This window comes from Eschscholzia californica, unplaced genomic scaffold, assembly GCF_041429995.1.
Source record: "Eschscholzia californica isolate CP2 unplaced genomic scaffold, dmEscCali1.0.p SCAF_5, whole genome shotgun sequence".
NCBI classification, from domain to species: Eukaryota; Viridiplantae; Streptophyta; class Magnoliopsida; order Ranunculales; family Papaveraceae; genus Eschscholzia; species Eschscholzia californica.
The window spans coordinates 3,881,126-3,907,353 of NW_028238472.1; the positions used below are offsets into that span (position 1 = coordinate 3,881,126).

The 26,228-nt window shown below is 35.5% G+C and overlaps 4 protein-coding genes and 1 long non-coding RNA gene across 5 annotated transcripts; 3 read left to right on the forward strand and 2 right to left on the reverse strand.

Moving 5' to 3' along the window:
• The first annotated feature begins 6,175 nt into the window (after window positions 1-6,175).
• Window positions 6,176-9,975, forward strand: LOC147536384 (uncharacterized). The gene is made up of 4 exons (XM_086644328.1): window positions 6,176-6,339; window positions 6,452-6,527; window positions 8,714-8,906; window positions 9,660-9,975. The coding sequence occupies exons 2-4, from the start codon at window positions 6,474-6,476 to the stop codon at window positions 9,788-9,790; spliced, it is 378 nt and encodes a 125-aa protein (XP_086500454.1). The 5' UTR covers window positions 6,176-6,339; window positions 6,452-6,473; the 3' UTR covers window positions 9,791-9,975.
• Window positions 9,976-12,440: 2,465 nt separating this feature from the next.
• On the forward strand, window positions 12,441-14,533 carry LOC147536385 (zinc transporter 11-like). The gene is made up of 4 exons (XM_086641249.1): window positions 12,441-13,126; window positions 13,291-13,355; window positions 13,462-13,834; window positions 14,203-14,533. Exons 1-4 carry the CDS (start codon window positions 12,634-12,636, stop codon window positions 14,361-14,363), a joined length of 1,092 nt encoding a protein of 363 aa, XP_086497375.1. The 5' UTR covers window positions 12,441-12,633; the 3' UTR covers window positions 14,364-14,533.
• Window positions 14,534-14,932: 399 nt separating this feature from the next.
• On the reverse strand, window positions 14,933-17,726 carry LOC147536386 (putative histone acetyltransferase HAC-like 1). Its single transcript, XM_086641248.1, has 5 exons — window positions 17,204-17,726; window positions 16,817-17,107; window positions 16,093-16,701; window positions 15,548-15,979; window positions 14,933-15,418 (listed from the first exon to the last, which is right to left on the reverse strand). The coding sequence occupies exons 1-5, from the start codon at window positions 17,684-17,686 to the stop codon at window positions 15,176-15,178; spliced, it is 2,058 nt and encodes a 685-aa protein (XP_086497374.1). The 5' UTR covers window positions 17,687-17,726; the 3' UTR covers window positions 14,933-15,175.
• A 3,052-nt stretch (window positions 17,727-20,778) lies between these two features.
• On the forward strand, window positions 20,779-22,625 carry LOC147536387 (uncharacterized). Its single transcript, XR_015225426.1, has 3 exons — window positions 20,779-20,859; window positions 21,226-21,851; window positions 21,960-22,625. It is a non-coding gene; the product is annotated as an uncharacterized LOC147536387 (long non-coding RNA).
• A 124-nt stretch (window positions 22,626-22,749) lies between these two features.
• On the reverse strand, window positions 22,750-25,653 carry LOC147536388 (putative histone acetyltransferase HAC-like 1). The gene is made up of 5 exons (XM_086644127.1): window positions 25,032-25,653; window positions 24,646-24,936; window positions 23,922-24,530; window positions 23,376-23,807; window positions 22,750-23,234 (listed from the first exon to the last, which is right to left on the reverse strand). Exons 1-5 carry the CDS (start codon window positions 25,557-25,559, stop codon window positions 22,992-22,994), a joined length of 2,103 nt encoding a protein of 700 aa, XP_086500253.1. The 5' UTR covers window positions 25,560-25,653; the 3' UTR covers window positions 22,750-22,991.
• Between the last annotated feature and the right edge of the window lie 575 nt (window positions 25,654-26,228).

Below are 26,228 nucleotides of genomic sequence, written 5' to 3' on the forward strand. Positions count from 1 at the left end.
AACTAAGCAAGAATCAATTGGTTTTTCTTTTAAGGGTTAGAGCATCTCCAATGCAACACTCAACTCACAAAACTCAATTTGACACGTAGGACTACTTGAATTTTTGACAAAAAACACTCTCCAATGCAATACTCAAATGGAAAAACTTAGAGTGCCGCTTAGGATTTTTTGAGTTTTTTGTAAAAAACTCTCTCCAATGCAACACTCAATTTGGATCTCAAAATGATGTGGCATCATTTAATATTGAGATATCTCGAGAAGAAACTCAATATTTGAGATTTCTTTTGATCTCAAAATGATGTGGCATCATTTAATATTGAGATATCTGGAGAAGAAACTCAATATTTGAGATTTCTTTTGAGGATCTCAATTGGTCACTCAACATTAAAAGCAAATCTAACCATCTAGGAAATGACACCTAAGTTATTTTTAGGTTTTTAGAGTGTTGCATTAGAGATGTCTTTTGAATTGAGGATCTCAACATTGACATTTAGGAAAGAGAAACTCAATTAAGCCTTGACACATAGGACTATTTGAGTTTTTTTAGCATCTCCAATGCAAAACTCAATCTTAGAAATTTGGAGTGCCACATAAGATTTCGGAGTTTTTCTCAACAAACCATCTCCAACGCAAAATTCAACTAAGAACTCATAGATGATGTGTCAAGCGTGGAATAGAGATATCTCAAGAGGACACTCCAGAAATAGAATGTCCTCTTGAAACATCTCTAATTGTCTAACTCATCAATATTGAAATTTCAAGAAATCAAGTCTTCGTTTTTTTCCAAAATAACTAATTACTTTTTACAAAAATAACCATGCCACATAAGTAAAATAAAAAAGTTTAGAGTTTTGCATTGGAGACATACAAGAATTAAGGATCTCTATTTTCGTCACCTAGGAGTGAGAATCTCAATTGGAACTCGATAAATAAGACTAATAGAATTTTTTTTGAGGTTTGCATTGGAGATGCTCTTAATTCCAATCAAAGGTAATAGGGGGACTCCCTAAAACCTACTCCCAAGTGTACTCCCTCTCACATGGGGAAGGTCATTTTGGTCTTTTCACAGTTTTTGTCAGATTGAAAAAACTAAAATACCCTCCCATGTGAAGGGGAGTACACTTGGGAGTATGGTTAGGGAGTCCCCAAATCATTTTTGAATTCCAATTTGGTCCTCATATTTCTGTGGCATTCCAAAATGCCCAATGGTTTGTTATTAGGGGCCTGACCGCTGCTGCATCCACTTCCTAAGACTTTTAACATCTGTTTGATTCGAGATCCCGAAGTCATCCGCAAGGATTTGTTTCGACAATCTTTAAATGACGTCTAGAAGGGGATTGTTCAGGAGGAAATACTAGGGGTGGATTGTAGTCGCTGAGAGCGAGAATGTCGACAGATGAAAACAAAAACTTTTCTTAAAATTGTTTGATGAAATTTTGGTATCCGAAGCCATTTAGAATGTTAGACAAATATTGAAGCCCACTTTTCTAACTAGTCAATCACAAATTAGGGACCAAATTTGCAATTAGTTACTTCCCTTAATTTATGATGTAGTTGAGAAAACGTGTGTCCAAAGTGTTGACTTGGATTCAATTTCTTACCAGAAAATAATATTTTTTTCGAAAATAATAAAATTCAAATCCATGTGACCACTCAATCAAAGAAGAATTCTCAATTATACACATTACTCCAAATAAGGTTAAATAAGACATAACTGTTAGATGATTTGGAGATTGAGACCAACCACATACTCGATATTATTGTGAGAAAGGGCATAAATGATGCTATATGGCCTGAAAATTGGGATCAACCACAGGGCAAATAGTGATGTGGCCTGGTCAAGTCATTCCTCTTCCCTCATAGTCTGACCAATTGGAACTAACCACATCACTATCGGTACGAATTTTAGGACCATTAGACATGTCTGTAAATAAGAACTCCCCAACTCGTAAATCAATTAATGAAGGAGAAAACGTAGAGAGAGATGCAACCCCCCAAGATACGTTGTGAGAAAAAACTTTTGTTGTGTTTCTTGAGACGAGCATAATAAGTATCTCGTGATATAAGGCAAACGAGAAAACATTTAGTATAAGGTGAAAAGCATATATGTAAGAAACATGAATGGTAAATTTATAATCATGAATGTAGTTTATTTGTTCCAGGAAGCCCGTGAGAAACAGGAAAATCCTCCTTCAATTTCTTTATTATATACAAGGTATATGAAGCTTGGTGTTTGTTCTTTCTTTTTGCTTGAAAATGAAACTTGTACATTGAGTGTATAAATAGGTAATCTCATTTCCCATTTTGAGATAACCCAAAAATAAGAAGTAGTAGTTATTGGTCAACCTTTGACCTTATTATAGTTTGAAACTCTTTTCCAATTTTTTTTTTTGAATTGTTCAGCTTGTCTCGAACTCTTGACCTCTAGGGTGAAAGATTATACCTCTTACCACTCTAACCAAGGGTTGTTGACTCTTTTCCAATTTGCCAATGACGAAGGGATAACTCATTTGGCAGTAAACTTGTGACGTCTCGTTCTCCATACGTAGGCATGAGAACGTCCTGGTAACCTACAGCCGAGTTTAAAATCCGGCAACATCTCCTCTGCAAGTTGAACCGCTCGTACTTGTAACTTGTCATCTCATGCATGGCTCATATCTAAATACATACAAATAGTCCAAAACAAGCAGAAGCTACTCACCATTACACAACAAACTTCCCACATCCTGTATAAATTCACCTGTGTTAGGTGTATATATATATATATGTCGTGTGGTTCTTTTGTATACTTTAAGTAGAAAGGGTTCTCTCTCTTGTATGTTGAGAGAAGAGAGAGAGAGGAGCGGAGAAGATTAAGAGAGAAAAGAAAAATCATGGATTTTCTTTTTATTGACATTTGTACTGTCACCAAATGACCATGCCATTTGATGTCATGGCACTTGATGTTTTATGATACAAATTATTAGAGAAAATATCTTAAAATATTGATGATTTGTGTGGAAATTTTACTGAAAGATTATAAGGATGATCTCCATTCTCAAAATTCTCCTTTTGTTCAGGAAGGCATACAAAAGCTTTACTAGTAGAAGTTCTAAAGGGCCCCATATTGTTGCAAGTTGCCCTCTTTTACAACCAAAAGCTATTAATGTGTAAATTTCAAATTTCTTCTATGACGATGAATAAAAATGGATCAGTTTATTATTTCTTGCAGAATTTGAGCATGCCTGAAATTTCTAGTGCCATAGGATTCGCTTGGTTTGTAGCTGTCTTTTCTTTTTATGTGAACCGCCGAGTCATAAGAATGAGAGGAATGGAAATTTTTTTTTTCGAGAAATCGACTACCATAGTTTTCTATCCATACGGGTAGATCAAACTGTTTAAGGTTTCGTGAATAGAGTAACAAAATGTAAATACCATACAAACACAAAAATTACAATACGGACTAATCTTCACACACATCACCCAAACTCATTTTTACTATTTGCACGCCCCTGTCGGAAAATTTCACCTCTCTCTCATACAGAGACATGGTGTCCTTATAACTTCACCTCAATTTTTATCTAACAATAGTTGGATAACATGGGCTCTCAGTGGACTTCTTCTCCACTTTCTTACTTGAGTTGCATATATGGACTTCATAAAGTAATGAGTATTAGGCTTTGAAATTCTATAGGCACCCTGTTAAGCTAGAAATAAGCCATTGAATTTTTTTTTTGGTTGAAATGCCATTGAATTACTTGAAAATGAATGATTAGGATCAAGGGTAATCAATAATCAAAAGTAATGAAAAGAAAAACAATAACATATTGGGGTTTGAATAGGGTGGTGTTTAAACGAGTTTCCCGTTTTATATTTTCGACTCTTTTTTCGGTTATACTTGTGTATGCAACTCACATTAACAATAAGTTCAACAAAAAAAAGAAACTCACATTAACAATATTTAGGTGCGATATGTGAGTGTGTAAAAGTGGCTTCCAACTTACTCAATCGACTTTCTTTCTTTCATAATTATGTTAGCAACATTTTCTTTCTTTGTCTGGTTAAAGTCATGGTACTATTAGCTAATCTTCACCTCCTAAATTAAATCAAGTCTTATGGAAAAAGGAGTTCTCATTTTTTCCTTTTTCATATTTCAATGAAGACACGTATGAAATAATGAAATAGAAATGGGCAAGTTCATGAACCTTACTATGTTTGTGGGAGCATATCTTCATCTATCCATTCACTATTATTGAATATTTTAAACTTTAACTTCCGCACCAAGTTCAAGTAGATTGAACAAAAATGTGCGCTTTTTTGTTTGCTCTAGTATGATTATTGTGTGACCGAAATCATATTATTAGACTATTAAATCTATTAAACACATTAGATAAATAAATTTTTTGAATGTACAGATTGCCAGTGTGCGAAACCTCTTATAGATTATAGAAACTTATGTCGTTTTACGAATTTTATGTAAATTTACATCGAGATTTGAAATAAGTTGAAAATCTAAGATATATATTTTTGCGAAATAAAAATGTATGTGCACAGAACAATTTAATAAGAGCATATAATATAAACGAGGTGAGTGGTCCCTGTGTTAATGAATATTTAGACGCTATACCCTTGATTAATCATAAAGTGTTACCCTCTTATAAATATAAGAGATGTCGAAATGTATTTCTTTTCATTCTTTAAGAAATTATGGTCCCCTTCTTTTTTTTTTTTGTTAACAGTTATGGTCCCCTTCTTAGCATGAAATGTTTGACGGTCAGATTTTGCGTCATTCTCGCTCCTAGTGGTAAAGCTTGAAAATTATCTGTCTGATCTGATTTTACACCAAAAATTTTAGTAGCTCTAGTATTTTTTTTGTTTTATTCATGATAATTTAATCGTGTTTTCCAATACTTCAACTAATCTACAAAGCCTTCTAACAAAAAAATCTAATCTACCAAGCCTTATTATTTTTCTTATTGTTTTCTTTTTTTTTTAATATTACAAAGCCTTACTATTGATAATGTGATTTCATGGTTAATGACTACATGTGCTTGACCCATATGTTTTTCATATTCCAAGTTTGATTTTTTTTCCTTGTTTATATATATACACGTTATGCATTCTCTTTCAACTTTGTGTTCTTTCCGGTCAATTTCAAAATGACTTATCTTTTCTTCTTTTTTGTTAGTGAACTTCTTTAATTGCTATTTCTTCGCTTTCTTTTGAAACTTAATTTTCGTTTATGTTTCAATATTTCAGAAAGAAGTAAAAAATTTCTCTCCCTAAAATTTGACCGCTCATATACTCCGAACGGAACTCAACTGAAATTGTTGCGAGAGAGAGAGATCATCATTGAAAATAAATAAGTTTTGGACTTTACATTAAACTAGAGTCGTGGATGGAATTTGACCAAATAAAAATAAAAAGAGAAAGTAGTACAATCAGTACAAACTGAATATTCTTACCAAATGTTAGAATGATATCTAGTAGACATGAGATCGTGGCTTTCGCTGCACCAAATGGTAGGGTGGACCCGTAGGTTCATCCAAATGGCAGACATTGAACGTGTGAGCATCCAAAGCAAAATAAACTAGGGTTTCTTGACCTTTACTCCTCTCAATAAGAGTCAATTGGGATTACCCCCTTTAAACTAACGATTGTTAAATAACTGGTATACAATTATTTAATGTGTTTTTTTATTTCTCCAAAAGCTTCATCCTTAACCCAAAAGAATTTTCTTGACGTTTTTTTTTCATATGCTTTGATTAAGAACATCTAACTTTTCGAGAGAAAGACGAGTTTAGATAAGAAGGGGACGACTTCAATGTCAGGAGAAGAAAATGAGTTTGAAATTCACCATCAAATTTTTTTTAACTAGTTTATACTTCGAATTTTAGGTTTGATTCGTCGAGTCATTTCAACGACCCAAGTTATGTACAACATATACAGATAGACTATGGCAGAAGAAGATAGGCAGGGGTATAGGGGCCTAAATTTTTTTGAACTTTTTCTGTTCTGTAACAAACACCCCTCCGAACGTTTGCTAAAACTATCTAGCTGACGAAGTGGTGGCGCCACATTATCACTCTTCTTGGTCCTCTCTTCCTTAAATCCTGTTAGTTTTGGGAGGTAAGTTGAATTAGTAAATAGTGAAGGAGGTAAGTTGAATTAGTAAATAGTAGTAATAATTGGGGGTAAACACAATCACTTACTAGTGCCGGGAGGCAAGGTAAGAATACCCCATAAAGAAAACACTTTCTCTTTCTTCTTCTTCTTTTCTTCCGATCTTTCTCACTCCTTTTTCTCTCTCTCTCTCTACCAAATGTAGAAAATTTTCTCTGATCAACTCCTTTTTTACTGGTACTTGTTTATAATCACTGAAACCCTAACTCAAATTGAATTGCATCTTTAGATAATTTGATGAATTTTGATCTTCTTTAAGAGATCGTTTTTGATTAAAAAAAAATTTTAGGTTTCCGAGCTGATTTCGGGAGATGAGTAAAGATAGACAACCGGAGCCTCTTGATTTCTTCATTTGGACTGTTGAGGTTTGTTAAAGTCTTGATCTTTCTTATTGAATTCAAAGTTTTTTAATTGAAATTTCTTGTTAAAGTTTAGTAGGATTTGAGATCACTGAACATTTGATCTAGGACTATGAGATCAATTTTGTTAAGGAGTAATAAAGAGATCTGTAGTTAATGATTCTGAATGATTTAGTGAATTTCATGAACTAAATTTACTCAATTGATTTTGTTTATGTTTACTTGAGAAAATATGAAATGAAACCCTAGTTTTTTTACATTCTCAATGAAAATTATGTTTATGTCTAATTAGGGCACTCTAGGTTTGGAGATTCAATGATTCTTCTGTAGTATAATTTTGTTCTCCATTGAAGGTAAATAAGATGATTTGTAGTTCTACCTAATTCAGTATAAAGAAGACCAGGGTTAGACGATTCACCTAATTGGGTCCCCTTTCTTGTTCATTTGGTAAATCTTACTTGTCCTTTCCATTTGGAACAATGAAGACTTGGGTATAGTTACTCCTAAGTCCATTATCAACCAAGTTGTAGAGCTTCTAAGAAAATCCGGTTATGATAATTGGTGCACGTGGAAAAACCTTTATACCGTTGTTGGTTATATTGGACAATTGGTTCCTAAACTTTTAATAGTTGTTTCAACTTTCAGATCTTTCTTTTAACCGTCGGTTGACATCTTTATGTCACTTTAGCTTTCAAGATATTTTAATCCTGCATTTCGCGCTATGTAGTTGGTCTCGGTCCCGGTCTCGGTCCGGCCGAAGGCCGAGACAGAGACGAGACCGAGACAGGCCGAGATTCTCGGTGAGACAGCAAATATAGAAACTTTCAACTTTCTCTCTAGAATCACCTTCTTCTTCTTTGAAACTTCTTGACTTCTTGTATTCTTTGCTTCTTCTTAGTTCTTAATTCTAGTTGCACTATGTATTATAACTTAATTTCTGTATAAGGAAATCCCAATCTACTAAACTGTTGAAAGTTTCTAAAGAATTTATTAGTTTCTCTCTAAGGCATAAACCCTAAATATTCTATATAGTATTATTGCTGTTTATATTAGATACATTGGGAATATAATAAGTAGTTAAGATTTGAGAATATAATAAATAGTAGTACTTAATTTAGGTCAAAGAGTTTTCCAAAAAAAAAAGTCTAAATATTTGGAAGTTGCTGTCTCGGTCTCGGGTCTCGTCTCGGTTTCGGGTTGTCTCGGCCGAGAAACTCGGCCAAGCCCTAACTCGGGGTCTCGGCTGAGTCTCGTCTCGGGAGAGGGCCGAGACCGAGACGAGACCCGAGTTTCTCGGCCGTCTCGGCCGAGACCAACTACATAGATTTCGCGGCATGTTAAAGTTTGTTGGACTATCTGTGGCATTTCGTTATCGTGTATGTCGTTAAAGTATCGTAGTCTTTTTTAACGTCATTCAGATTATAAATGAGTCTAACATGCGTACACTGAAACGGATACATCGTAATGAGTTTCCATGTTTTCTAACTTTAGCATTAACAACAAACTTCTTTAGCAGCCACGGCATCAGATTGTTAATCATATTTACCCGCTAGTTGAATCCATAATTATGTAAAAAGAGACAGTGATGTGAGTCCTGAGTCGAATCCACAGCCATGCCACATCATGAACTTTTGGAGGGTTCTAGTTGAACTTGGTTTTTATTATACTTCCATTTTTTTATATATAGAAACAACTACATCTTATCTAGTTTCCCGCTAGAGTGTTACTTTTTTATTTAAACAAGGACACTTATCAGAAGTAGGTTTGTTGCCTCGTTCATGGAGGGGTCGGATTTCCATCAGATGACCATTTTTGAATGGTTTATTGTATCTTAATTAGGTGTTTATAGCTTAGTGAAAAATTATTTGAGAGCTCTGTTATTTTCTTATCTTGATCAAACCTCTATAAAAGCTAACGCCTGCAAGTTAGATAACATACTTGTACTCAGATCTTTGGTATTGTAATAGCATACCAGTTAACTAGACTTTCCGTTAATTTATCTACACTAACAAATGTTTGTGCATAAAAGTTTTTCAAGAGTGCAGTTAAAGCATACTAGTTAACAGATGTATAATAGAATGAAAAGAAAAAAACAGTTCTATCATATCAGAAGAGGGAGGGAGGCTAAAGGACGTAGTTGGAGAGACTGATTATATCTTAGTCTCAGATATTGATGTGTTTATGCTTTGCAGGATGTTGGATTGTGGTTGGAAGAGATAAACCTTGGTAGCTATCGCCAAGTTTTTGAAGATAATGGTGTCAATGGCGAGTACTTGGAGAGTCTGTCCATGTTCACAACTGAACAGATTTTACGGTTTATTAGGCGATGTCACATGAAATGGGGTGACTTTATTACACTGTGCAAGGAACTCAGACGCATTAAAGGTGCACTCTCTATCTTTCTATTTTGTACTGCAAGTACTCTTCTCTGTATATTTTTTGCCGTAACGGATGCTCGGATATCCATATATCCGGATACTCATAATCTCATATTCTTTTTCTAGAAAGGTAATGTAGTATCCGTGTCTCGAACCCGAGACTTAGAGGGTGGAAACCAACTGGGTAACCAATTATAATCTCATATTTGATACTCTTGGAACTTTATAAGATTTGTTATCTACCTACTTGCGACTCTAGGCTAGCCGTCAGTGTCTTTCATATATAGTGTGACAATAATTGAGCCAAAAGTAAAGCTCAAGAATGGAGGAACTAATGACTAAGTGAGGTAGATATGCATGTGTACAGTCTTGCCCTTCGTTCTGGCTTACATCCGAAACCACTTAAGGTGTCAATATCGGTTCTTATATTGGTGTCCATGTCTCGTCCTATGTTTTCAAATACGTTTTTATGCCTCTAGGCGGTTTACTCTCACAAGGCGAGGCGGCTCCTCGAGGCTCGAGGCGCACGCCTTGTTGCGTAAAAGCGTAAACAATTTGTTTTTTTAAGGAAAATGATATCAACTATGTAGAAACACATGATTTTATACTTTCATACTGTACTGATAATTTTGATGCAAACCTTCTAGTCTCGACAAGTTCAAATACGTACTGCTCGATGCGTACGCCTTGAAAGTTTTCTAAAACATTGGTGTCGTGTTAATATATAATGTAATAGTGACTAACGTCATGTAATCCACAGTGGCCTGTCTGAAAGGGGAACAAGAAGTACGAAGCCCATGGTGGGCTCCTGCATGCTTATCAATAGTCTTCGTTAAGGTGGCGAAGCGGAATAGACAGTCTCGTGTTGTTTCCTTGAAGCTGGAACCTTGATACATGCTTCTTGTTGTGTATGTTGTTTTCTTTCTTTTTATATACTTTTCATTTTCTTTTTCATTTATAGGGAAAAAATGAGAACTGTTTTATATATGATAAAAGTATGACATGGTTTTTTACTGTTTTTTTACTTACCAGAAGTCTCCTTACATATATATATTGGAAGTTTTTTTTTCTGTTCATATGTTTTTTCTGTTGATTACATACTGGAGTTGAGCGATTCTTTAATGGTTTATTATATCGGAAACCGACTATAAGTTGGTGTGTGTTTGTTTTTCGTTTCTCATTGTCTGAATCCAACTCATATGAAACTAAATAATTTGAGTCAGATGTACTCAAAATTAAACCAAGTCAGTGATCTAGATGAGTTGGTCATCACGAGTTAGACAAAACAAACATTTTGAAATTGTCCTTTAATGGTTTAATGTCAGAAACAGACTCTAAGCTATTGTGGGTTTGTTTTTCATTTCTCATTGTCTGGACTCTAAATTACTCGTTTTGCAATCATCCGATTCAGATGCACTCAAACTTGACCTAGATCAGTGAGCTAGACGAGTTAGCCATCGCCGATTTAGACAAAAACAAACATTTCGATATCTCATAATGAATCAAGTGATTCTTTAATGGCTTATCATCTCAGAGTCCGATTCTAGGTTGGTGTGTTTGTTTTTCGGTTCTTGTCTGAATTCAACTCATTTGACTCAGATGCACCCAAAATTAACCCAAATCAGGGACGTAGACGAGTTAGACATAGTAAAAAGAAAACAAACATTTTAAAATCAGACTCGAATTAATTTAAATTTGGAATCATATTTTTTTATCTGGCCTGTCTCATGGACCACCACTCTTTATATTTTCACCCCCAAAGAAGGATGAACTGGCCAATGACCCATAGCTATAGTTTTGGACTAATTGTTTTCTGAAACGTACAGTGTGAGAGAGGGCAGACCCTAGAAAGAAAGGAAACAAAAGAACAAAAATTAACTTCTTATCTACCCGATCTGTCATCTTCAATGATGTTCATTAGCTCTAATGGAAATTCTAATAAAATAATTCTAACGAAGGTAGATTTGTCTGCCAACTAGCTAAGTAATCAATAACTCTATTTACTTTATAAGTATGATCGATCTTAAAGTTTTCAAAAGACTCTTTGGGATGAGAAATGCTTCTCTATGTTCTCTAACAGTGACATAGAAGATGAACAACAGTAGAGTTGAAGTATGAAATTATCGTCTCTGAGTCTGATCTTGTTTGAATTCGTCGTTCATTTATAGAGCATACTAGTCTCAACCCTGCTTCATATCTTGCAACTCATGAAACATGATTGTCGCCGGAGTTAGCACCCCGGTAATTACACTTGTAACGTTATCAGCACCTGTCTTATCGGCACGGAAGGAGCTATTTTTATCTCTTCCCACTTTGCATAGGGAAGATAAAAAAAAACTAAAAAGTGTTAACTAAAAAAGGGGAATTAAGACAAACAAATATATGAATATGACAACATCGACTTCTTCTTTCAATTCAATCGAGAAGGTGATTGACAATTCTTTTGATTATATTCCTTAAGATCTAAGGTTATTTGATCCTAATGTGGGTAAGCACAATTTCATCCGCCCGGCAAAAAAATAAAACGAGAAAGAGACCACCCGAAAAGAAAAGAAAGACTAATACAAGTTTCCCTTCTTCTTTTCTTTCTTTTATTGTTTATGTTAATTTTATGGGAGATGCTAGAGTGCCCAGCTCAATGCCCACTAAAATGCCCAGTTCGGTGCCCACTAAAATGCCCAGCTGACGTGGATTCACTAAAAGACAAGGTGTTTTCATAGTTTGATTACGGTAGGAACCGCTTTATTTCTAAATGAGGAAATTTGGACATTTTAATGAACATTCTAGTTGGACACTCTATCATTTCCTTAATTTTATTTTAAAAAAGAAAAAAAACGTGATATATTTGTTGGTTTATATTAGCTCTACTATGTGAAAAATCATATACGGGTAAGTTAGATTTACCATCACTTTATACATTTGATACTTTTATGAATGGTTAAGAATCATGAATACCAAACTAGTACTACCATAGTATTTCAAAGTCCAATAAATTAAGATAGTGACCCGCAACTAATTTGTAGAAGTATTGAGTCCATTGGAATTTTCGATGAAATGCCCAAGATGTACTTTAGTAGTACAATAAGTCAGAATGTTCACACAACATCCACAACGAATCCAAAATCTCATAAATTTTGGGATTCGCTGAACAAAAAAAACCAGAAACTTTGAGAATCTATTCTTGGCCATTAAACTTTTAACCAGACTAATAAGTCATTCTCATCGTATCCAAATTTATCCTAGACACTTTTTCGTAAAGCAATAAAAGGTTTTTTTTTTTAGTTTTGTGATCTATAGATTGAACTTTGCCCCATCAAGCTAGATTGGCACGTCCTTAAAACAAATCCGACGTCCGACACTAGACGGGCCGGACCGGTCCTATAAACACCAATATTTGAAAGAGACAATTTGATCAGCAATCTCGAGAATATGAAAATCAATGGTGAGATCTCAGGGGAGAGTAGTAACCTTTGAAGTCAAGCTTGAAGTTCATCTAGCTAAACTGTAGTACAAAACAAACGTTGAATTTACGCGTCAACTTGACAACAACTACCATGACATTGACGGTCTCCTCTCTCTCTCTCTCTCTCTTGTCTGCAGTAGTACCATTCTCTCTTTCTCTCTCTAAAAATCGGTTGGTCTGTGACTTCTCTGCAGTACAAACAAAACTCTCTTATCTCTCTCTCTATTTAAAACCCTAACTTCTCCAAACTTTAAGCTATGAAATATCATCAATGGCGGCTCAATCATTTCTCCCCACAATCTCTCTCCTCCTTTTCTTTCTTCTCCTCCTTACCCTTTCTGTCTCTGGTCATGGAGGTCACCACGACGAAGAAAACGACCCTGATTCCTCAACAACACCACCATTATCACAACACCCACATCTCAGATCAAAAACCCTAATCATTATCAAGATTTTCTGCTTGATAATTGTCTTTTTTGGGACTTTTATTGGTGGGGTTTCACCTTATTTTTTCAAATGGAATGAAAATTTTCTAGTATTAGGAACTCAATTTGCTGGTGGGGTTTTCTTAGGAACTGCTTTAATGCATTTTCTTAGTGATTCTAATGAAACTTTTGGGGATTTAACTAATAAAGAATACCCATTTGCATTTATGTTAGCTTGTGCTGGTTATTTGCTTACTATGATGGCAGATTGTGTTATTTCTTATGTTTATGGTAGTAATCAAGGAGATGGAGTTAAACCTAATGATCTTGAGACTCAAGGTTTGTTGATTATTTATTTTCAATTTTTTTTGCTTTGAATTCTTTAGGGGAAATGAAGTTTATCTTGTTTGTTGATTTGGGTTTGTTTGATTTTAATGATATTTTGATGAAAAGTTCTCATTTTTTTGCAAAATTTGGTGTTCTTGGTTTTCTGTTCTTACTAGGGGTGGTGACACAGGACAAGTCGAAATACGGGTTTGGTACAACCTCATCACCATCACAACTTCAGGTGAGCTCCTCTAATTTGTTATTGACTTTTCGTCGAATTAATTTTTGAGAAATTGAGATTGGTTGATGTAAAAGCTAAAAGTATGTTCATTTGATTGTGTTAATAGGTCGAAAACAGAAATGATACACATACCCATTTTGGAAACCCTTCATTTAGCTCTGCTACTTCATTAGGAGATAGCATCTTATTGATAGTTGCTTTATGTTCTCATTCTGTGTTCGAAGGCATAGCCATTGGAGTTGCAGAAACGAAAGCTGATGCTTGGAAGGCGTTATGGACAATTAGTTTACACAAAGTGTTTGCTGCAATAGCAATGGGAATCGCTCTTTTACGTATGATCCCCAACCGGCCACTTTTATCTTGTGTAGCTTATGCTTTCGCATTTGCCATTTCGACCCCAATCGGAGTTGCAATTGGGATTATTATCGATGCTACAACACAAGGAGTCGTGGCAGATTGGATCTATGCCATATCAATGGGTATTCTTCTTATACTTTTTCTTCATGTCTTTCCCAAATTTCTTTAGGCTTGCTATCTCTATACAAACATGTGAAAACCTTACATACCATATGCAAACTTTAGCAAACGTTGCATACGAAAACGTATCCAAAAAATATTCGATTGATCGTTTTTAACAAAATAAAATTTGGCGTAGAGAGTTTTGGCCGCAAATTTGGCCTATGGAGTTTTCGCCATTAACCTCACTCATAGTCATATTAGGATTTGGATCATAAACCGAGTCTGCCTCGGCAACTTAGATCATGTCTCGGAGCACCATTATCGATTTGAAGTCTTGATTAATCCCTCGAAGTATTTCTAATTTTCTATCTTGCTATTTTCTCCACAGCGATTGCTTGTGGGGTCTTCATCTATGTATCAATAAATCATTTGCTATCCAAGGGTTATACACCACAAGGAATAGCTTCATTCAACACACAACATTACAAGTTCTTAGCTGTGGCTCTGGGTATTGGAGTTATTTCTGTAGTAATGATCTGGGACACATGAAGATGAGTGATCCTTATCTGGTTTTTGATCTTCATCTTCTTCAATGTAAACTACACTATCAATAGAAAGTCTATCTTTTTTCTTCTTAGTGTATACTAGTGACTTGGTAATTACAATTAAGAAGTGTTTATCTTGAATATTTGAGTAATTAATAAAGTCTTAAATCTTAATTGTGTTTTTTCTATTATATATTTATCAAATAGGAGTCAAAATGTAATCAAGATGATCTTTTTCGAGAACAATTGAGTTACCCAAGATTGGACTTGTTATGAGGAAGATCTACAAAACGAGAAAAATAATAATGAAAGTGAACAACAATAAAGAACAAAAGCTATTTTCGTGGTTAGGTCCGAAAACCCACTCCACAATATGTTAAACAAGATAACAAAGAGCTCCTAAATGGTTTCTCGATACGGAAACATATTCAAGGCACTTTTATGGGGACTCCTTAATGAGTAATTTTTGCTTGAAATCTAGAGAAAGTAAGAAAGACTTGAAGTTGAAGATGACATGATTTTGGAGTGTCATATAAGTGATATTTACTTAAGCTAAAATGTCTGTAAGAAAACTATAAGAAAGTGTTTGGATTATATAACAAATCAATGTATATACAGAATCGAATGCTTATTAGGTTTTAGGGTCAATCAAATGAGCATAACTACTTGAACTTAAGTAGTAAACCTATGACCCAATAAAGCGCTAGCAGCGATATACATCCCAACTAGGTCGGCACTTATACCACTACTACTATCATCTGCAAGGGTATATACGACACAATATCTACAATTTCAAACACATTTCTTCTTAACTTCTCAGCGCGAATCAGCATCTGGTTTATGTAAATGGTATAACAACATCATTGAGGAATGTTTTGCCCGTCGAAGTGTGTCAAACTGATAATGGTTTTTTTCACAAAACTTCAGAAAGGTCTCTCTGGTGTCGAAAATTTTGCTTTTGATAATGTCATCTTCATCTTCGGTGTCCAAATGCATACTTTCCGACTTCAAATTCACTACAATGAAGTTTTCCTTCTTATTGACTATAGATTTCCCAAGCTGTAAAACAAAAAACATAGTCGAACAAGTAGATTAGTCGATTGTATACAACAGAAGAATCAAATAATTATAAGAAATAGGAAGTATACATGAATAAACAAAAAATGAATACTGATTTGATGTACTTACTTCTTTCATTAGCAGAGCATCAGTGAGAGTGATCTTCTTAGACTCTCTGTTTTGAGCAGATTTCAAGTAGATTTTATTACTTGGTCTTCCTCGTGGTTTCGTTCTATCTTTTGCTGCTATATTTTTCAGCACGTCCCCAGCCATACGCGGACAATAATCACCGTCGAAGTATGGTAAATTAGCTGCTGTTACTTCATCTCTACCATGAGGTACGAAGACGAGATCATACAAGTTGGTGACACCATCAACAATCTTTTCATTGGCTGCTTTTCTTAACATTTCTTTATACCATTCGAGTAATCGACTAGCTTTGGGGTTTTTCTGTATCTCCGGATGACAATAGAAAAGATAGTTTTGTTTTCTTGAAGGTGGGCACGACCATATATGACATCTTCGAAAACCCCGGTTCTTGCAGTAATCAAGGTATCCAACCTAATGACATAAACAAAGTGAAATGATTTAACATAAGTAACCCATTCTTAAGATTGTATCGAATTTCATAAACGATAAAGGTCTAAAAAAAATAAGGGGACAAAGTCACTTACCATTATCTCATGGTAAACGAAGGAACGAAGAGCTTCTCCGGTAGAAGTTTCCACTACTGGCCTGAAGTATTTGACGGAATCCAGATACGAGATATACACAGAACGACGATTTGGAGAAGCACATCTCGACCCATATTCTTGAACAAACATTCCGAACAAACACACTTCAGCTCCATCGATCTCTTGAAACAACAAAATGACCTTTGAGCGGTACGGAAATTCTTTCGGGTACTTTTTGTCTACAAAGACATTGAGAAAGTTTTGCTTCACTTGTAATGTCTTGTCTACAGATGAAACCACTCTGAGAACAAGACCATCTGCTCCTGGTACCTCGTCAAATGTCTTCCCCAATGCCTGTGCTCTCTCTTCTCTTTCATGATTTAGACATTCGGATAGTCTTCTCTCTAAGAAGTCACTAAGCTTCGTTCTTGGAAGATCCTTCGCCCCAGGAATTGTACTCTCTTTCAAGGGCGTACGTACTCCATATTTTATCTCTTCGGTAAGACATTTTGGGCAAATGTACTCGGCATCTTCTTCAATGTTCTTTTTGTTATTGAATAGAGCACATATTTGGTGTTGGCAACTACCACATTTATCACAATAGACCCACTGCATGAAAGCAAACAAATAAGACACTTAGACACCCACAAACATAAAAAACGAGTTCATTTCATGGATTTATTTTTGTAAAACAAAACGTATAAGGAAAGGAATAGTTGCTTACATCTTCTTCATTATCCATACGAAACTCCGTCTTGTCCAGCCTTGCTTTATGAATCTGAAGTCCACCAACTCCGATAATATCACCTTCTGTTTTCTCATAACATGTGGTACAAAAAGCGTATTTTGCATCTCCTTCGAATGAAGTGAAATACTTAGACCTCTGCTTGAAATGCACATCACACAAAGAGCAATATGGTGCCTGGAAATAAAGCTTCTCGACATTACACAACGGACACGCATCCTTATTTCTCGAATACGCCATTGCTTGTTTCTTCTCTGCCTTTGATTTACTCTGCAAAATAATAAAACATATCCGAAAGTAAATTCAATGTTCGATTCAAGATTGATTCTTAAAATGTAACAAAAAATGGATGATTGAGAAACAAACCTCGCCGAACCATAGCTTAAGACTTTTTAGATGTTCGCCAATTTGCTCTACAGTGAACTTATCAATTAAAGATGCACCCTTTATCTTCAACTTATTCGACGTCTCCGATCGTGTTCCATCTTCTACTACGGGCACTCCCTCCCCAGTTGGGTTCTGAAGCTGCTCTTGAGAGTAGTTAAGTGCTATAGACTCGTTTGATATAGGACGGTCCTTCCATGAAAGGGCAGGGGAATTCACAATCTTGCGGGATTTCCGAGTCTCCTCTGTGAACAGTGGAGTATAAGTTCTCTTGCGTTTGAGACGAAACCCTAATTGGGTTAACATAGTATCTTGTTGAATAACCTGAGACTGAGATGATTGAGAAGTTTCTTCTCTCTTTGGTTTAGCAATACCTGGTTCTACTAACCAGATAGGATCATTAAAAGTCCACCAGTCATCTTTGTTTGGTGAATTTCGATGGAAATAATCATGAGCAAATTGCATTCTCGGATTAGGGTTTTATTTTCTTGAAACAGAGTATTATGTTAAAGAACTAGCAGCTAGAGTAGAAAAAGGGATTGATTAGTTGGAGAGATTTAGAAATTGTTCTGTCAATTTAATGTGGAACTTAGAAATACTAGTTTGTGTAGAACAAGAAATACTCTAAAAATTAGAAACCTAATCCAAGATTAATTAGGTTTATCAACGTGATTGGTTTATCTATTTTTCCCGCCAGATTGTGTTACTATTTTTCTTTCTGCACTGAGGTTGACTATTTTCACACAAAATTTCTATCTGATTTTATGTGTAATCAAATTTTTCGTTATTTACGAAATGTCCTCCTAGTTTTCTTTCTTCCCAGTTTATGGAAAATACTTTTATGACCCTCTTTTTGCGGTTTTTGTCATAGTCCGACAAAGTTTTGTTTATTCTTCCAATTTTACCCTTTGCATTATTTGATACTTCTTTTAGCGGGTTATTTCTTAAAGAGTTAATTCCTATTTGGCCCCTATTTTATGACCAACTTCCTTTATGGCCCTTTTTTTCTTCGTAAATTCAAATATAGCCCCTTTTCTTAACACCGCCAGTCAACTTTTATAGTTAATCTTTTTGTTTTCATTATCACCCTTGTTTATAAAAGAGATTTTGGAAATTCAAATTTGATCCCCTTAAAAAATGGGTTGATTCCCAAAAAACTTAAGTAGTTTAGAAAAAAATTAGGGGTCAAAACAGAATTTCTTTTAAAAATACCAAACACACTTCTCTCACCTGTATGTCATCACCAATCTGCCATGTCATCACTCACCTGCCACCTCACCATCTTCTCCGGCATTGGTCGCCGGCCGGCAAAAATTCTGGCGACCATCTTTTTTGTTTTCTTCTCTTCTCCTCTCTTCTTCTTTCTCTCTCTTCTTTATTCTCTCTCTCCCTCCTTTCTACTCTATTTCTCTCTCTCTCTAATGCTCCGGCGAAGGGGAGGACCCCTTCACCAGAGCACTGGTTTCCAGACGAAACCGGCTTGGTTTCGTCTGGAAACCAGGCCAGACCAGACGAGATCTAGTCTCGTCTGGGCCAGATCTCGTCTGGTTTCAAGACCAGACGAGACCAGATCTCGTTTGGTCCTCCCCTTCGCCGGAGCATTAGAGAGAGAGAGAAAGAGAGTATAAAGGAGGGAGAGAGAGAATAAAGAAGAAAGAGAAAGAAGAGAGAGAAAGAAGAAGAAAGAAGAAAAAAAGATGGTCGCCAAAATTTTTGCCGACCGGTGACCATTGCCGGAGAAGATGGTGAGGTGGCAGGTGAGTGATGACGTGGGCAGATTGGTGATGACATGGAGGTGAGAGAAGTGTGGTATTTTTAAAAGAAACTCTGTTTTGACCCCTAATTTTTTTCTAAACAACTTAAGTTTTTTGGGAATCAACCCATTTTTTAAGGGGGTCAAATTTGAATTTCCAAAATCTCTTTTATAAACAAGGGTAATAATGGAAACAAAAAGATTAACCATAAAAGTTGACTGACGGTGTTAAGAGAAGGGGGCCATATTTGAATTTACAAAAAAAGGGGGCCATAAAGGAAGCTGGTCACAAAGTAGGAGCCAAGTAGGAATTAACTCTTTCTTAAATCACTCCTACTTTATGACCAGTTTCCACGGTTAACTTCTTTTTGAGTTTTTGAGAAATTTCCTTATTCTAATCACTTCATATCAATCAAATTGTCTTCTTCTTCCCTAAATTGTTTCTCTCAATCAATCAAACAACTTTCTTCCCAGAAATTGCTTTTAGAGAGTGAAACAATTTGATTCTCTAAAATTTCACCAGAAAATTGATTCCCTCGAATATCAACTCGTTCAAGAATTCAAGACTTGTTTGTTTAAGAGATGGAATTTCTCCACTTAACTAATTATCTGCTAAATGAAGAACCTAAAGTGGTAAGAGCTTGAGATGAGAAACAAGAATCCTGAAATTAGGTTCTTATTTACATAAATATGATCTATAAATCCATTGAAGTGTATTTGAAAGACCAATCCTTGATTTGAGAGTTAATGGTGCTTTCACATCATCTGATCTTAATAAACAAAGATTTAATTGTAGAGAGAGAAAGTTTTAATAATAAAGCATATTTTCTTCAACAAAACATAAACGACACTATTAACTTCATACAAAAATTTCACCATCTTCATAACATAAAACCCCATAACAAATTAACCGACTTGTTTTTTTTCATTTGTCGCCAACTCATAAACATTGCTAGAGTAGAAAATCAATCAATGAAATGGAAACCCTATTTTCATAAAACTCGGATTTTTCAAGTAAGCTTTGAAGTAATTCATTGATTTTACAAAAAAATTTTTTTTTTTTAGTTTGAAGGTCGCCGGCAGGAAATTTGGCCGGCCGGCGACCTCTGCCGGAGAAGGTGATGAGGTGGCCTAAGAGATGAGGTGGCGTGACATGGCAGAGAGAGAAAAAGAGATGGAGGAGAGAGAGTGACGGAAAGTTAAAGTTAACGGTAATAGGGGGCCATATGGGTATTTCTCGTAAAGTAGGGGGCCAGGCGGGAAGCTGGTCACAAAGTAGGGGGCCATTAGGGAAATAACCCTTTTCCTTTTATTGTTTAAATTGCTTGGCATAGTTAAAAGTTCTATCTAGTTTTATTCTGTGGTTAATAGAAAGATGAAGATCAATGGGCTTGATTTATTAACGTTTTTTCTTTAGTTTTGTAACTGTCTCGGGACCAAACGTGAAGTTGGTCATAAACTAGGGAGTCGTTTCAAAAATAGCCCTAGAAGTATTTTGTATTACATTCATAGTTTAAGACAACAATTACAATATAAGTGCTAGAAAAACCGAAGTGAGTTATAATTAACTAACTTCTTAACAGCTAACTCTTTACTTAACTAACTAACCCAAGTGTACACATGCGACTCACATGTGCTAGGAGTGCTTATAACATTTCTGACTATTCTTCGTACTGCAGTATCAACTAAACACTCATGAATTTTTTGTTTTTCAACTAATCAACTAAACATCACATCTCAATGAAAAATAAAGTAATGGTGTATTCCCTTATAAATACTACACCATTTTCTTTACTTATCTTTCATATAGGTTTTCATCACTTGTTTTCTAAAGTATTCTTGCAATATGGAGTTGCATTTTAAGCTCCTCTTTGTTTGTCTCTTGGTAAGCTTTCATTTCCCTCAAGTATAACAAGATTATATTTACCTTAAGCTTATTTTACTCGATCCTCAACTATCTTTGTATGTCAAATGATTTTCAACAAGTACACAACTCCCTAATCTTTCAAGCTGGCCAAGGATAGACTACGACAGTAGCTCTTTTCTAGAACTTCCATAAATTAGTACTTGTCGGCCTATCACTCTAGGTGATTTTTCTTAATTAGTGTGGCTCCTCGTACCGATGACAAATCTAATTTTCTAACAAGTTTCTTAAGTATTGCAGTATTTGGGCTAATTTTTTTTTTTTTTTATCACTGTGACTTTCAACTGAGTTACTGACAAATGGGTTGATTGGTACTACACTGTGCAGGGAAAGGTGATGGTGTGAATCTAGAAAACAAGACAATCTAGGGCCAGAGCTTGGCACTAGCTTGAGGCAAAGGGAGTACAATCTAGGGCAGAAAAAACCCAATCTTGGTGTGAACCTAGGACAAAGAGACTGCATCATTGGTGCCAATCAGGGGCAAAGTATAGTTTGGGGCAGAAAAAAATTTAGTAAAAATTTAGCACCAAAATCAGTTTTCTTTTAGGTCAAACTATACTCCCTTTGACTTACAGTTGCACCAATACTCTCCCTGTCCTAAACTTACACCAATACTGGACTGCTTTAGCTTTCACAGGAGAGTCTGATCTGAATTTTGAGAAATGCTGCTTGGCCCGAGTGGCAGTCCGACTTAATCATGATACTTGAAGTTTTTATGAAATTATTATGATTCAGTGACCAAAAATAATTGAAACATTAGTGACCATTAACATGATACTTGAGTTTGTTGTGAAATTGTTATGACTCAAACATCAATGGCTGGAAGAAATTGAAACACTAGTGATCATATGATACTTGAATTTGTTTTGAAATTTTTATGATCCAAACATCAATGAAGCTTTCAGAAACTTCTACAAACCCAAAATCGATGGTTTACAATCTGTCCGAAAAGAGTATGCTTTATCTCTTGACTCTTGTTCAACATAAATATATATTTGGTTTGCTTACTATTGTTTTGGTAGAGATTTCATGATAAAGGGTGTGAATTTGCTGTTGGCTAGATTTTATTGTTGCATCAACGTGTAATGGGATACCTAATTGTGGTTACCACATGTTCGAAGAAGATTTTAACGATGACAATGACATAGAAGATTGTGAAAAAGAGTTGTGCACTAGCGAAGATGACGAACTCGCTTGCATCTCTGAAAAAATGATGCGTCGGAACCCTGTAGGGCGTTGAAGTATCACCGAAAATGTGAAGACATGAAGGCAGAATTTGCAGAGATTGTAGAGAAGAAGTTGAAGAAGAAATATTACTGATTAAACTTGTGATGTTTGAATTGGTGATGTTTGGAAGAATTTTGTGATGTTTGAATTTACTTTGAATGTTACAATTGTGTGTTACTTGAATGACTTGAATGTTCATTCAACACACAACATCACAAGTGATGTTTGAATTTACTTTGAATGTTACAATTGTGGTTTACTTGAATGACTTGAATGTTCATTCAACACACAACATCACAAGTTCTTAGCGGTGGCTCTGGGTATTGGAGTTATTTCAGTAGTAATGATCAGGGACACATGAAGATCAGTGATCCTTGTCTGGTTTTTGGTCTTCATCTTCTTCAGTGTAAACTACACCATCAATAGAAAGTCAATCTTTTTTTCTTCTTAGTGTATACTAGTGACTTGGTAATTACAATTGAGAAGTGCTTATGTTTGAATATTTTAGTACTTAATCGTCTTTCTTGAGAATAATTATGAAAGTGAACAATAACACATAACAAAAGCTATTTTCGTGGTTCGGTCATAAAACCTACTCCACAATATGTTAAACAAACATGTAAGTGATATTTACTTGAGCAAAAATGTCTATAAGAAAACTTTAAGAAAATATATACAAAATTGAATGCTTTAAATCAAATGAGCATAACTACTTGAACTAAAAAAGTAATCATATGACTCGGTGAAGCATCACTAGCAGCTATATACATCTCAACTAGGTTAGCACCTATACCACTACTACTATCATTTGCAAGGGTATATACGACACAATATCTACAATTTTAAACATATTTCTTCTCAACTTCTTAGTGTGAATCGGTGTTTGGTTTATGTAGATGGTATAACAACATCATTGAGGAATGTTTTGCCCGTCGAAGTGTGTCAAACTGATAATGGTTTGTTTCACAGAACTTCAGAAAGGTCTCTCTGGTGTCGAATATTTTGCTTTTAATAGAGCCATCTTCATCTTCGGTGTCCAAATGCATACATTCCGACTTCAGATTCACTACAATGAATTTTTCCTTTTTGTTGACTATAGATTTCCCAAGCTGCAAAACAAAAAACATAGTCGAACAAGTAGATTAGTCGATTGTATACAACAGAAAAATCAAATAATCATAAGAAATCAGTATACATGAATAAACAAAAAATGAATACTTTTCAAAAAAATACTGATTTGATGTACTTACTTCTTTCATCAGCAGAGCATCAGTGATGGTGATCTTCTTAGACTCTTTGTTTTGAGCAGATTTCAAGTAGATTTTATTACTTGGTCTTCCTCGTGGTTTTGTTCTGTCTTTTGCTGCTATATTTTTCAGCACGTCCCCAGCCATACGCGGACAATAATCACCGTCGAAGTATGGTAAATTAGCTGCTGTTACTTCATCTCTACCATGAGGTACAAAGACGAGATCATACAAGTTGGTGACACCATCAACAATCTTTTCATTGGCTGCTTTTCTTAACATTTCTTTATACCATTCGAGTAATCGACTAGCTTTGGGGTTTTTCTGTATCTCCGGATGACAGTAGAAAAGATAGTTCTGTTTTCTTGAAGGTGGGCACGACCATATATGACATCTTCGAAAACCCCGGTTCTTGCAGTAATCAAGGTATCCAACCTAATGACGTAAACAAAGTGAAATGATTTAACATAAGTAACCCATTCTTAAGATTGTATCGAATTTCATAGACGATAAAGGTCAAAAACAAAATAAGCGGACAAAGTCACTTACCATTATCTCATGGTAAACGAAGGAACGAAGAGCTTCTCCTGAAGAAGTTTTCACGTCTGGTCTGAAGTATTTGACGGAATCCAGATACGAGATATAAACAGAACGACGATTTGGAGAAGGACATTTCGACCCATATTCTTGAACAAACAATCCGAACAAACACACTTCAGCTCCATCGATCTTTTGAAACAACAAAATGACCTTTGAGCGGTAGGGAAATTCTTTCGGGTACTTTTCGTCTACAAAGACATTGAGAAAGTTTTGCTTCACTTGGAATATCTTGTCTACAGATGAAACCACTCTGAGAACAAGACCATCTGCTCCTGGTACCTCGTCAAATGTCTTTCCCAATGCCTGTGCCCTCTCTTCTCTTTCATGATTTAGACGTTCGGAGAGCCTTCTCTCTAAGAAGTCACTAAGCTTCGTTCTTGGAAGATCCTTCGCCCCAGGAATTGCACTCTCTTTCAAAGGCGTACGTTCTCCATATTTTATCTCTTCGGTAACACATTTCGGACAAATGTACTCCGCTTCTTCTTCAATGTTCTTTTTGTTATTGAATAGAGCACATATTTGGTGTTGACAACTACCACATTTATCACAATAGACCCACTGCATGAAAGCAAACAGAGAAGACACTTAGACACCCACAAACATAAAAAACGAGTTCATTTCATGGATTTATTTACGTAAAACAAAATGTATAAGGAAATGAGTAGTTACTTACTTCTTCTTCACTATCCATACGAAACTCCGTCTTGTATAGCCTTTCTTTATGAATCCGAAGTCCATCAACTCCGATAACTTCACCTTCTGTTTTCTCATAACATGTGGTACAAAAAGCGTATTTTGCATCTCCCTCGAATGAAGTGAAATACTTAGACCTCTGCTTGAAATGCACATCACACAAAGAGCAATATGGTGCCTCGAAATAAAGCTTCTCGACATTACACAATGGGCACGCATCCTTATTTCTCGAATAAACCATTGCTTGTTTTTTCTCTGCCTTTGATTTATTCTGCAAAATTATAAACATATCCGAAAGTAAATTCATTGTTCGATTCAAGATTGATTCTTAAAATGTAACAAAAAATGGATGATTGAGAAACAAACCTCGCCGAACCATAACTTAAGACTTTTTAGATGCTCGCTGATTTGCTCTGCACTGAAAGTATCAATTAAAGATGCACCCTTTATCTTCAACTTATTCGACGTCTCCGATCGTGTTCCATCTTCTACTATGAGCACTCCCTCCCCAGTTGGGTTCACAATCTTGCGTAATTTTCGAGTCTCCTCTGTGAACAGTGGAGTATATGGTTCGTTTATCTTTGGAAATCTTGGGGGAGAAGAAGGTAATTCGACTCGTGTCCATTCCGGAAGAGGTTCGAATTCATAATAGACTGTATTAGTTCTCGGTCGTTTAAGAGGAAACCCTAATTGGGTTGCTCTCAGACTCTGATCACATCCTCTACTATCTTGTAACATATCTTGTTGAATAACCTGAGACTGAGATGATTGAGAAGTTTCTTCTCTCTTTGGTTTAGCAATACCTGGTTCTACTAACCAGATAGGATCATTAAAAGTCCTCCAGTCATCTTTGTTTGGTGAATTTCGATGGAAATAATCTTGAGCAAATTGCATTCTTGGATTAGGGTTTTATTTTCTTGAAACAGAGTATTATGTTAAAGAACTAGCAGCTAGAGTAGAAAAAGCGATTGATTAGTTGGAGAGATTTAGAAATTGTTCTGTCAATTTAATGTGGAACTTAGAAATACTAGTTTGTGTAGAACAAGAAATACTCTAAAAATTAGAAACCTAATCCAAGATTAATTAGGTTTATCAACGTGATTGGTTTATCTATTTTTCCCGCCAATTCAGGTATCTATCGGGGAAACCAGAAATTAGCAATATTGCTATTTATTCCTTTCTCAGTTAACAACTTTACCTTTTCAGTCCTATGTAACTTTTCGTTTATTTTGGGACTATTATGTAATATCTTCGTTCAATGAAGACTTTTTCAAAAAAAAAAAAAGAAGGGCGCTTCTATAGACACCAGACCAAATTGCTGTAAGCAGGCAGAACTATAAGCACCAGACCCGACAACTATTTTTTCTATTAGCACCGACCAATCTGTAAGCACCCGACGAGCTAACGCCCTAACGGACCAGAGATCCCTCCCATTCGATTCGATTTTCTCTCTCTAACCGAACAGTTCATGGTATTTTCTTTCGCTTTAACTCGTAGTTCATGATCAGCTTTCCTTCCGGCTTCATAGTTTATCGAAACTACCTATATGACCCTCTTTTTGCA

Excerpts from the sequence above, each read along its gene's own strand:
- LOC147536388 (XM_086644127.1), bottom strand. The coding sequence starts at position 25,559 with ATGCAATTTGCTCAAGATTATTTCCATCGAAATTCACCAAACAAAGAT. Across the intron at positions 24,531-24,645 it reads GTATGGATAGTGAAGAAGAA|TGGGTCTATTGTGATAAATG; the intron begins GTAAGTAACTAC and ends GCTTTCATGCAG. Across the intron at positions 23,808-23,921 it reads TCGTTTACCATGAGATAATG|GTTGGATACCTTGATTACTG; the intron begins GTAAGTGACTTT and ends TTACGTCATTAG.
- LOC147536386 (XM_086641248.1), bottom strand. The coding sequence starts at position 17,686 with ATGCAATTTGCTCATGATTATTTCCATCGAAATTCACCAAACAAAGAT. Across the intron at positions 15,980-16,092 it reads TCGTTTACCATGAGATAATG|GTTGGATACCTTGATTACTG; the intron begins GTAAGTGACTTT and ends TTATGTCATTAG. Across the intron at positions 15,419-15,547 it reads ATGCTCTGCTAATGAAAGAA|CTTGGGAAATCTATAGTCAA; the intron begins GTAAGTACATCA and ends TTTGTTTTACAG.
- LOC147536385 (XM_086641249.1), top strand. The coding sequence starts at position 12,634 with ATGGCGGCTCAATCATTTCTCCCCACAATCTCTCTCCTCCTTTTCTTT. Across the intron at positions 13,127-13,290 it reads TAATGATCTTGAGACTCAAG|GGGTGGTGACACAGGACAAG; the intron begins GTTTGTTGATTA and ends TGTTCTTACTAG. Across the intron at positions 13,835-14,202 it reads GATCTATGCCATATCAATGG|CGATTGCTTGTGGGGTCTTC; the intron begins GTATTCTTCTTA and ends TTTTCTCCACAG.
- LOC147536384 (XM_086644328.1), top strand. The coding sequence starts at position 6,474 with ATGAGTAAAGATAGACAACCGGAGCCTCTTGATTTCTTCATTTGGACT. Across the intron at positions 6,528-8,713 it reads TCTTCATTTGGACTGTTGAG|GATGTTGGATTGTGGTTGGA; the intron begins GTTTGTTAAAGT and ends TATGCTTTGCAG. Across the intron at positions 8,907-9,659 it reads GGAACTCAGACGCATTAAAG|TGGCCTGTCTGAAAGGGGAA; the intron begins GTGCACTCTCTA and ends TGTAATCCACAG.